At 48.0% G+C, this 12,500-nt stretch overlaps 1 protein-coding gene across 6 annotated transcripts in view; it reads left to right on the forward strand.

Annotated features, from left to right (window-relative positions):
* The window catches only part of LOC121704547 (RNA binding protein fox-1 homolog 3-like), a 414,719-nt gene that overhangs the window by 311,594 nt on the left and 90,625 nt on the right, over positions 1-12,500 (forward strand). The window contains exon 1 of one of the 6 annotated variants that reach the window (XM_042084839.1): positions 9,215-9,483. The exons of the other annotated variants lie outside the window; for them this stretch is intronic. Within the exon in view, the coding sequence (XP_041940773.1) occupies positions 9,358-9,483 (126 nt within the window). The 5' untranslated portion in view covers positions 9,215-9,357. Of the gene's footprint in view, positions 1-9,214; positions 9,484-12,500 lie in introns of those variants that run through there. 6 annotated transcript variants of the gene reach the window in all.

Raw genomic sequence — 12,500 nt, forward strand, 5'->3', positions numbered from 1 at the left:
GCGGATCCTGCAGGTAATAGCTAACTGACCAGGGAGGTGAAGTAAACACACCAACTTTGTTTGTACACTCACACCCACACACTAGTAATGTGAACACAGCTATGGAGTTGATATACTGCAGTACTGCTGAGCTGAAACCTGTAAAACCAAGGATATTAGGCCAGATAAATAGAATAGCATTTCTCTTTGCAGCACAAATGATATTTAGAGAGATTTGGCCTGGTTTTTTCTATGACTTTTATGTTTTTCCCCCCCAAAATACCCATTTGGGAAGAGAACAGTGTTGTTGATATATTAAGCCTGGTCCCAATAGCATGTCACCCACTTGTTTCAGGTCCTTGTTTTTTGCCTTTTCAGAAATCATCATTCACACAAACAAGCATAGGAAAATGTGCGATCGATATGGCTAGATTCCTCGCCGTCTGAAATCATCAAGTCAGAGTTGGGCCTATGGAGTGGCCTTGCTCTCCACTAAGTTTTCCTCAGAGCTGCCTTGCCTCTCATAAGTCATGGTAGACAGCAGACCAGGGGCGCATACATGGGAAAGCCGAGTCAGACATGCTGAAATATTAATCTTTAGATCAGGTGTTTCTTATATTTGAAGCATTCATATTGCCGTCATAGCATGTTTTGTTGGTGAAGTAAAAACCCCTTATGTCTTGCAGCTAAATTGGAAGCTGTGTGAAAAACACGGGAATCTACAAGCATTTTTGAAATGGACAGCATCTTAAAAGTTAATACTTAAGATGACTGATATTTAACAGATGTTTTTATCCAATGCGACACAGACTCGCAGCAGCGGGTTTGGGAATTAGTGCTGCCGTTACCGCTGCTCCACCATGCCCGTACCTCCATACTGAACGTGCAGAGTTTACTCAGAGCAGAAGCATCAGACAAAAAAAGTAGAAATAGAATAGAATATGGGACTATTTTTATTTATTTATTTATTTCCATTGATTATACTGGAGGCTAATTGTTACAGCATATTTTCGGCGAACATTCCGCTTCAATCGTTGGTCCGGTGTACCTCGGCCGTCAGGCGCTCTTTGAACCTGATAGGCTCCTTGGGAGTTCTCACACGTTGTCATCCCGCATCTGTAAGAGCGTTTCGACATGGCGTCTGCGTTGTCAGCACGTGTCAGAGCATGTCGTATTGACGAGAGTTGCACTCTCTCTGTCCAGCTGGGCGACCTTTTGACCTGTGCAGAGAGACCACTGTGCCAGTGGCAGGCAGGTGTAAGGTTACAGTCAGAGCAGACCTCCTGATGGTGAAAGGATCCAGAGTGGACCGCTCTGGTCAAGTCACCACCATTTTCAATGCTCAATGATTCTCTTATGATGAGAAGACTGACCTGATGATGTAGTTGACTTAGTCAGGGACTTCATGAGCCCTTAAGTTTTGAGCCCATACCTTGCTGCTACGTTGTGTCAGGTTGGCATAGGAAGCTTATAAAAACAGAAGCTTATTTTCACATACACAACTGTACATCTGTCTAGAAAGATGAACACACAGACATATGCAAAGTCACATGTGTACACAGACATGCATACACACATGCACATGAACACACACTCCCTCTCAGGGCTGTGCTGCAGCTAACTGCCGTTGACCTCCAGGTCTCGTCTCTTTCTGACCCCTCTAATGCCCTCAAAAACTCTCCCTGGATTTTCACAACCCCTATCCCTACAAACACACACACACACACACACAAACACACCGGTATGCACTTACTGTACATTCACGTGCATACTGTACATATTCACTTAGATGCACATGCATGCACACACATACAAATGCACATTCCCAAAAGGAATCACTGATATTGTAAATACACATACACACACACACACACACTCACACAACATAACACATACCCACACACATCTATCTCTCTCTCACGCACTCACACACACACACACACACACACACACACACACACACACACACACACACACACACACACACACACACACTTGCACACAGTACTGCTCCCTCCGTATTCCTCACCCACTCCACACATGTTCATCTCTCTCTCTCTTCTCTCTCTCTCTCTCTCTCTCTCTCTCTCTCTCTCTCTCTCTCACACACACACACACATCCATCCATTCAGTGCTGACATGGAGCACACTATGCAAGGCTCTTAGCTGAGGTCTGTTGGCCTGAGGCAGTGCAGAGGGGTGGAGTTGTGCAGTAAAAGCTCTCGGTATTGACGTGCTCGCCTCGCCCCTCGCCAGCACCATGTGAGTGCATGTCTCTCTCTCTCTCTCTCTCTCTCTCTCTCTCTCTCTCTCTCTCTCTCTCTCTCTCTCTCTCTCTCTGGCTTTGTACTTCTTCCTTGATCTCTCTCTTCCTTGGTCTCTTTCTCATCTGGTGTTGTGTTTCTCTTTGAGATGACTGGTGATTTTAATTAGTGTGTGTGAGTGTATCTGCATGTGTGTGCGTGTGTGTGTGTGTGTGTCTCCATGTGATTGCATGTGTGTGTGTGTGTGTGAGGGTGTGCGAGAGTCTTGAGTGTGTAGAGACCCTGCCCCTCTGGCATCTGCACTGCAGCACCTTGTACGGTCAGAATGTTTGTCTCTTTCTTTCTCTCTTTCTCTCTCTCCTGCTCTCTCCCTCTCTCTATTTCTCTCTCTCACACACATCTCACTCTCTCCCGCTCTTTCTCTGTCTCTCTCTTGCTCACTCACTCTCTCTCTCTCCCCCTCTTTCTCCCAGGTGAGTGATGTGTGGCTCCAACCTGCTGATCCTAGCAGCGGCGGCATTAGTTTGCAATAAAGAAGCCGTGATTGTGAGATGTGCCAGGGCCGCCCGAACAAAAAAAAGGGCGAGAGAAACAGACAGAACGAGAGAACGAAAGAGAAAAAATGAGGATGAATGACATCATATAATACCCAAGCACTGTATCAGAATCCATTTACAATAACAGCTCCCCTTGCTCTGTGATGAGCTCACGGCGTTTCCACACCACGCATCAAGAGAGGCAATGCACAAAAAGGAGGGAGAGAGAGGAGAGGAGAGAAATGAGAGGGGGGGGCAGCCTAATGAATGTATCACCACTTTGCTGGTTTTTCTGTGTCTCGGAGGCAGGCTGCTACTCCAGCAACACTCAGCCTAAAGACAAGCCAGCACTCTGCCAGACAAACGCAGCTCATTTGCCAGAGAGAGATAGCACATATGAGAGAGTGGGATTCTCACTCCTTTTTCGCTCCTTTTCACTCAGGCGTTTCCACTCCACCACCCCCCTCTCTTTCTTTTCCTTCTATCTCTATTTTGCACTCACCCCATCTCCATCCCTCTTTCCTTTACTTTCCCTCTCTCTCTTCTTTTTTTGTCTTTCACTATTGCTTTTTTGTCTCTCTCCTCCACCTCTCTCTCTCTCTCTCCCTCTCTTTACATCCCCACTCCACCCTTCCTCCTCCACACTGTGTGTGATGCTAGCCTCTCCCCGTGGCAGAGGCGCTTGTAATTACTCACACCTCCCGTATGCAGTGAGGATGTAATGAGAGGAGTGGCGTGTTGGCGCGATTAGGTGCTCGGAGGGGAAGCGCGGGCTGCTACTGCCACCACAACCCGCTCCACCGCTGCCTGTGCTGCTGCTGCTGCTGCTGCGGCTGCTGCTTCTGCTGTGGGGACTGGGGGAGCTGTCACATACTGCAGGGGGCCACTGGGAGCCTCTCTGGGGGTTCTGACACGACTGAGGATGTGAAGAGAGAGAGAGATAGAGAGAGAGAGAGAAAAGGAGGGAGAGGAATCTCTCAAAGCATACTCAAGCACAGAGCCAATAGATATTCGGGGAAAAGGGGATGTGGGGAATGGGGATGTGTGACTTGAAAATCAGTTCTTGCACACTTTCTAGTGGGAGAAATTGTTGCTGAAAATTTTAGAGGAAATGTTGTGTTGCACCGTGTGGTGGTTAATACAGTAGATGTTGATGTCTGCATCTGTAAATATGCTGCAAAATGATGTCTGGCTGTAGTTTCCATAGTGTTGACATGCACGCTTGGGAGCTAGTAATATTTACGCTCTTTCCATCCTCATTTGATCTCATAATATCGTGGCATGAGCTGCCTACAAAAAAGGTTTGAAAACATACATAAAAAATGCAAAGTGCATAGTGCATAACAGCCAAAGTTAAAAATAAAGTCATAAATAATTTCTGCAGTCTTGATTCAAAACAGATGCCATGTGAATTCACTCAAATCATCCAAATCCAGTATGATCCGCCTTTTAGGACGAGATGTGAGAGCCGAACTGAAGTCGGAGAGGAGCCCTGGAGGGGCGAAGGGGAGGCTTTGAGAGGAAGAGGAGCTGAGGAGAGACGAAAGAGGGTTTTTTTAAAGGCCGAATCGCAAGCTCTAGGACAGGGCACCAGGCCCCGGAGATGCCCTGTTAAAGCCCAGACAAGCACAAGAACAGAGGCACACATGGGGGAGAGAGACGAGAGGGGGCTTCAGAGGAGGGCGATTTCCACCAGGCACTGATTAAAAATGGGATAAGGCGTCCCTGCTGGTGGGCTATCGCTGTGATATGCTAGAACCTTTAATTAACCGCAGTCCCTCCCTCTCTCTTAAATTCGCCTCCCCAAACCGCACAGCCTTCCACTTCATAAAGTGCGCTCCACAGATGAAGATGATGATGGTCCCCTCAGAGGGGGCTGTCTGTGGCTCTCTACCCAGGCAGGGTAGTGTCTTCCTGGGTCAGGCATTCTGAAGGCCTTCCTGCCCAACTCGCTCCCTGCAGAAGAGAGGCAGCTGCAGCATGACTCTGTCTGGCAGGTAGACAGATGTTCCCAGCCAGCCGTGGTGTTGGTGGCGGCCTGTGTGTGTGTGTGTGTGTGTGCTTGTGCTGGCATGTGAGTGTGTGTGTGCGTGTGTGTGTGTGTGTGTGTGTGCTTGTGCTGGCATGTGTGTGTGTGTGTGTGCGTGTATGTGTTTTCTTGTGCTGGCGTGTGTGTGTGTGTGTGTGTGTGTGTGTGTGTGTGTGTGTGTGTGTGTGTGTGTGTGTGTGTGTACGTGAGGGTGGTGGCTGGCAGTGGCACTGGAGGAATGAAGGATGAAGAGAGGGAGGAGGAAGAGGAGGAAAAGGGAAGGATGGAAGCAGACCCGCATGAAGTTACTGAGCTACCGCAGAGCTCCACTTCTTACACAAACTCTCAACACACACACACACACACACACACACACACACATACAAACAAATATACACGTGCACACACACACACACACACACACATATACACACAGTGCATCACACTGCTGCGTTACAAAGCGCTTTCTCATTACGCACACAGGCGGAAGCTAAAGTGCATTGTTTACCCGAGTAGCACTGACACGCCACTGCCCCAGCGGAGATGGAGACAGCAAGAGAGAGTTGGGGGGGAGGGAGATAGAGATAGAGGGATCTGAGCAAGAGAGAGAGCCTGAGTGATTCTCAATGGGGGCTGCATTCCCAGACTAATTTACTGTGTCACAGATAATAAATGTACACAATAATTTGGGGCAGGAGGGGGTCGGGTTTGTTTGTGTGTGTGTGTGTGTGTGTGTGTGTGCATTTTTGTCTTTGTGACGGTGTGTTTGTGTGCGGTTGTGGGTGTTGGTCGGGGGAGGGGGTGTTCGGAGATAGATGGAGATCAATATTGATCACGGAGAATAAAAAGACGGTGTGCAGCGGAAAACAACAATGTGCCTCAAATTGTCTGTGTCCCATTACTGCCTGGGCTGTTCCTGCTGACGCTGCAGCCAGCACGTGTGATGGGCTTTCATCCACCTCCAAGACCCCCCCCCATTGCCCCCCAAACACATACACACACACACATGCACTTACACACACACACATGCACACACTCAATCACACACATTCACACATACATGCACACATTCCCAGGCTCACGGCCGAGGCCTCCCTTTAACAGACCTCATCACTAAAACAGGCAAAATCATCCCAGCTATCGCAGCCCATTAAAGTGTTTGACAGTCACACTGAGTTTTTTTAATGGCAAACCCTGACAGCTCCATGCTCCGGCTGATAGGGATCCATAAATGTGTTTTTTTTTTCTCCCCCCACACCACTGCAGATTACAGCCACTGGAAGCACACAGCCGTTTGGCTTTGTTAATGGGCCTGGGTGCCCCCTATGGCTAATTCAGACCAGGCAATTAAAGCACCCAGGAGAGACATGAGTTGCTATGGTTTGATGGCTGTGACACTGATGAAGATGATGGTGAGGAGGATGATGATGATTATGTGGATGATGACAATGGTATTGGGACTGATGATTACACTCATGTTGACGATGATGATGATGATGATGATGATGACGATGATGGTGATGATAATTGTGGTAATGTCAGTGATAGCGGCTGTGATCTTGAGCTCCTTCATCGCTGATAGTAATTGCCACCTGCCTCTTCAACTTCACATCTCGGGCGAGGATCTGCCCCGCGAGTAAAAGCACTGTCTGACAAGTCTGACGGCTTTGATTTAGAACTTGCCGGAGAAGCCGGGGAGAGGAAATAGAAATCAGGCTTTTTGAAGGCGAGCGAGGTGAAGGAGCTTCATTTGAATTATTAACTGTGGGGTGGGGGAAGGAGCCAGAAGAGAGGGGGGCGGGGGGCATGGGGGGGTAGAAAGGTAGTCAGAGGTAAACGAGAAGGATGGGGGCTGGGGCTGTGTTAAAGAGGGAGTTGCCATCGTCTGTTTCATGAGTGTGTGAGGGTAAGCCCAGGGCCAAGAGACGACAGGCTGAGCAGCAGAAACATGCTCTCCCTGCAGCACACACACACACACACACACACATACATACAGTCTCTCTTGCTCTTTCCCTCTGTCTCTCTCTCTCACACACACACACACACACACACACACACACACACACACACACACAGCAGTGCCACACAGCATGGTACAGACACACTGCATGCTGGGCAGTGTGACAGAAAACAGAGCAGTCAGGCACATCACAGAGCAGCACATTATTATAATATAACAAAAGAGAAGCACAGCTAAGCACATATACAAAGCAACACATTAGATTATTACACAAACATAACACAACCAGCACATAACAAAATAACATTAGCAAGCATATTGCTGAAAAATGCAAAGCCCAGAGAATCAAATGATGCTTTAATATAATGCAGAACAGCTTGGCGTAGTTTAACACAGGGCACAAAGCAGCAAAGCTAAGCTCAGTATAACACAAGACGTTAGAATATGACACAGCACATCAGACACAACAAAGGGCCACAGCGGAACCATTTAATCTATCAACAAGACCGTTTGCTGTTATTCACCCTCTTCAAATAGTCAATAAAAAATTAACAGTCAGTCAATATTTACAAGCCTTGTCTGTCAGAATGAAAATAACACTTAATCATGAATTATGTAAAAGCTAACCTGAATTCAACCTGAAATAAACCTGAAATAAACATGTCACCCCCCTTTTTAAAATCCCATTTTAATGAATGAGTCGTAATGAGACGCTATATTGTATATTGGATGAAGTGTCTGAGCAGGAGGGGAATGTGTGCTGTGAGGGTCTGATCGCATCCTGGCGTTTAGTGTGTTCTTTGCCTTGTGAATGACCGCGTCCGAGCTGTGCGCCGGCCTCCCTCGCTACCGTGCTGTGCTCCGCCGGTGTCTGCCGCGGAAGGAAGTCATTATCAGGGCTTCGTGTCGGGAACGCGACCAAACGCCCGGCGTTAGCATGCCGCAGTCCCGCGGTGCCTCAAGCTGTTCCGGGAGCCGCGCGAGCGCCAGCCAATGCGACTAGATCACATGAATGACAGCAGCACACACTGAGCACCGCAGAACGACCAGCAGCGCTCTCCTAAGAGTTAAGCTGAATGTGTTTATCTCCGTCCTCCTATTCCCCCTTCGTCCTTAATTAACCATGCACTCTGTTCAGATGATCTATCCAGGATCGCCACCCTGGTCAACATGTTAATATGTTAACTTTTCAAATATTTATGTGCGTACACAAATCTGTGAGCAGGATGGACAGATAGATAAATGGATGGACTGATGAAACAGAATTGCGGAGGCTTCTCCTGGGAGTGGGTGACCTTTCTATTTTGAGCCCTTTCGAGCTTTTTTGAATACATCTTTATTCATACACTCATTCAGTCATTTCGGACAGTCACGCGCTCATTCATTCATTCATGTGTGCAGATGAGATGCAGCGTGCTGTATGCATGTGTCCTTGAGAGCTGGCGCGCTGGTCGGCCGGGACAGTTTGGTGGTTTTCCTGAGTGTGCCAGCCCTGGGGCTCTGACAGAGGGGAGGGGAGGGGGGGAGGGAGAGATGGCAAGAGAGGGACAGAGAGAGAGAGAGAGAGAGATGGAGGGATTGCAATTAAAAGGCAGCCGGCCGCGTGCCGGGAGATGCTGAGGTCCAGGATCAGCTGGTCTGATGTCATCTTATCCCTCTGTTAAGCAGCCGGACCCCTTTGAAGAGAGAACTCTCAAGGGACTTCATCAAGCCCCCACACACACACACACACACACACACACACACACACACACACACACACACACACACACACACACACACACACACACACACACACACACACACGTGCGCGCACACCACCGCCACTACTGCTGCCACTACACAGGGGACTTCATCATAAAACCCCACCTCCCCCATTGTCCTATTCCCCCTCCAACCTATGATACCCCCTCATACAAGCTGCCACACACACACACACACACACACACAGACAGTACACACTCACGCACACTCACGCGTGCACACACACACACACACACACATCCAGACCGGCACACTGAATCCTCCCCCTCAGCTTCCCTCCCCCTCTCGTCTCTCTTCCTCTCCTCCTCCTCTCTGCTTCTCACAGATCCTCCCCTTTTTCTGTGTGTGAATGCTTATGTTGGCTTTTAGCACACTCAAAGTAAACACAGGGAATAGCACAGAGAGAGAGAGAGAGAGAGAGACAGAGAGTGTGTGTGTGAGAGAGAGAAAGAGAGAGAGAGAGAGAGAAAGATAGAGAGAAGCCACTCACACACTGGCTGCACGCTGACGTGCTCATTCACTTGAACAGAGGGACACCCTGCCAAAGAAAAGCCCTCTCTCACAGGCGAGGGGAGAAAAAAGAAAAGAAAACACAATACCGCCACAATAGAGAGGGAAAGACCCGGGCGGAAGGGAACGAAAGAGCGCAAGACACAGAGAGAGAGAGAGGGGGAGGACTCTGCACTCTGCCAGCGAAAAGGAGGAGAGAGCAGGAAGAGTGAGTGAGAAGGAGAGCAAGTGAAAGAGAGGGAGAGAGATCCGTGCGCGTGTCTGCTTGCTTGCAAGAGAGAGAGCCAGAGAGAGAGAGAAAAGGATCCTCTTCCAATGCGCAAAGCATCCCGCTATCCCACGCTGTGCTCCATGGCCAACTCGGGCTGTCTTCTGCTGTCCGGTGCAGGGATGCTACCTCATACCCTACAGTGTCCCCCCGCATTCCTCTACCTGCCTGAGGTAAGCCCTCCATCTCTCTCTCTCTCTCTCTCTCTCTCTCTCTCTCTCTCTCTCTCTCTCTCTCTCTCTCTCTCTCTCTTTCTCTCTCTCTCTCTCTCTCTGTTTTTTTTATCCTTCTCTCCTCCTCTTGTTTCTCTGCGAGCGTGTGATGGCATTGTGCTGAGCAGGGTCTCCTCCTCCCCTCCTCACCCTGACCCTGACCCTGTCCACTTCGGACTGTCATCAGGTCACTTTGTTTTATTTAGGATTGTTTAACTCTTTCATTTCCAATGCGTCCCATCGCCTCAGCTGTTCATCTCTCAAGGTTGACAGTGTTTATAAAAATCCCACTTCATATTCAAGAACCTTTCTTCTTTTAACAAAAAAATAGTCCTCTTATTTAAGAATAATTCATCATTCTTCATTTAAAAATTGTTATTTAACAATGATCCTTGTTATTTAAGAACCAGACTTCTGTGAGTGATCATGGAGAGTGTTGAGAGTTATGAATCTGTGTGTTTGTGTGTGTGTGTGGCTGCTTGCAAAACACTTTTTGGCTTCAGCTTGAATACTTTTTTATGATTTGCCATGTGATGCTCAGTGTGTACATTAATGAAGCGATGCTGTTGGGGAAAAAAATGTGTCTCTCTGTCTCTTCATGTATGTTGCTTTGATGTCACCTTTCGATATGCATCAAGGCAATTCTCTCTCTCTCTTTCTCGCTCTCTCCCTCTTTCGCTGTTGAAAGTAGACGTAGCTAAAGTGCTGGGGGCTGTTGATGAGGGGCGGTTAAAGAGCTAATGCCGAGCTAACACAGAGGGGAAGCAGCTAGTCCTCCTCATGCATTTATGCATGGCCCTATGTACTCGCAACAACGTTGATTACATTTGTCAAAAATGTATAGCAATTTTCTTTCATGTGTACGTGTGTGTGGGGAGGGGGGTGGGTGTTTGTAAGCACTTGAAATATGAGATTTGAGAGGCCTTTAATGCTATATTGTGTTTTTAAGCCTTTGGACTTTTGAATGGAAAAAATCTAAAGGGAAAGTATTCATGTTTATTTATATGTCTTATAATAAATATTGATAAAAAAATATAGTATTTATTCTTTGTTATTATTATTATTATTATTATTATTATTATTATTATGCTCACACTGTTTAATAGTAGTGGCATGCCTTTTTTTGTGGGTGGGTTTATGAGTGCTTGTGTCACCATAAACAACACTGTGTGGCCCTACAGTGGCATGTGACAGCTAAACTCGCTAAGAGCAAGAGAGAGAAAAAAACTGCGATATTTTTTCAGCAGATAGCCCTGTGCTGAGAGACAGACCAAAGAGAGAAAAAAAAGGCTAAAGAAATGAAAGAGGACCGAGCCTCCTGTTTCCTCCTTTTAAATCATGCTCAGCCACCACGGTAATGGCCCTGTCTCTCCTCCCTCCCATCTGTGCGCGGTAAGCCCCAGCGTGGAGGACTTCCTCCCAGCCCATGGGCCGCGGGACGGGGGCCACGCCGAGGTCCAGCTGCTCCACACGCCACATTCTGCTCCACGGCTCCCCCGAGACCCATCGCCTTTTATTCATCACTCCAGTGTGTGTGTGTGTGTGTGTGTGTGTCTGTGTGTGTGGGGTGGGGGGCTGGGGGGCACGTCTGTGTATGTATGTGTTTGAATGTATGTGAGTATGAATATGGTAGTCTATGCTTGTATTTGTGTGTGTGTGTATGTGTGTGTGTGTGTGTGTGTGTGTGTTTGTGTAGCAAATTTGTGTGGGAGGAATGGTTCTGTGTGAGCGAGTGTGTAAATACTTCATGTCAGGAACACTCACCCTCTCTCTCTCCCACAAAATCATTTCAAAATAAATTAAAGCGGCATATGTAAAGAGAGCAGGGCGAGGAGAGATTTATATGGAAACCAAATAAGGTACCTGCGAGATGTATTCTGCTGTGCTATTTGTATGACAGCACGCAAGATTGTTTTTAAAAAATTGCTGTGAAGGAGAATCAATATGCCGTCACAAGGGGTGCTCTATATTTTACGTTGAATTCTTTTTTTCCGTTCTTTCGTTCCCTTATTTCTTTTGTGGCTGGCAATATCTTAAATGCCTTTTCACCTTATAGAGACAAAATGGAGGCAAAGTGGGAAGAAGTGAATTTGAGAATCTGAGTAAAAGCATTTGGGTGGGGAACACTGCTATCGCCGTTAAGATTAGTGGCTAAAGTATTCGCCTGATCGGTGCCACTCTGAAGTCTATTTTTCACTCAGTATCCCTCGTTCTTTTCTTCTCTCTGTGTTTTTGATCTCTCTCTATCTCTCTCTCTCTCTCTGGGATGAGTGAGATTGCTCAGTGACCAGTATTAGTGCGCTCTGTGTCTCGGCCGCGGGCCCTGAGGAAGGAAGGCAGGCGAGCCGCCACCTCAGTGTGAGAGGGGAGAGGAGAGCCGAGAGGAGGAGGAGGAGGGCAGGGTTAGGCAGGGTCCTCTTACAAAGCAGGCTGGTGGCGCAGCACGCGTGCGTGTGTGTTGGTGTGTTGTGTGTCTGTGTGGTTGTACACATGTGACCACGTGTGGTTGTGTTTCACACACACTCATTCGCCAATTTCTGCAAACATCCTCTTGCATGTGTTTGTGTTTTTGTATGTGTGTATGTGTGTTTGTTTGTATGTGTGTGTGTGTGTGTGTGTGTGTGTGTGTGTGTGTGCGCGTGTGTGCGCGTGTGTGCGCGCGTGTGTGTGTGTGTGTGTGTGTGTGTGTGACTGTGAAACGCTAGCTTTCTGAGCCCTGAGCAGACGAGTCCCAGTGGGGCGATGGGGACTAATGGGGCTTTAGGTAGTGTGACGGCGTAAAAGGCCGTTTTCACACCCCTGCACGCCCTCAGCTGGACTTTCAGTAAAGAGGCCGGCACACTGCCCACCACCCCGTGCTCGTTTGAGTGTGTGTGTGTTACCGTGGGGGATGACATCACCACCACCCCACACACACACACACACACTATTAAATGCCACGTTGACTTCAGAGGGCTATACTAACACATGGATATGAT

This window comes from Alosa sapidissima, chromosome 3, assembly GCF_018492685.1.
Source record: "Alosa sapidissima isolate fAloSap1 chromosome 3, fAloSap1.pri, whole genome shotgun sequence".
Classification (NCBI taxonomy): Eukaryota; Metazoa; Chordata; class Actinopteri; order Clupeiformes; family Clupeidae; genus Alosa; species Alosa sapidissima.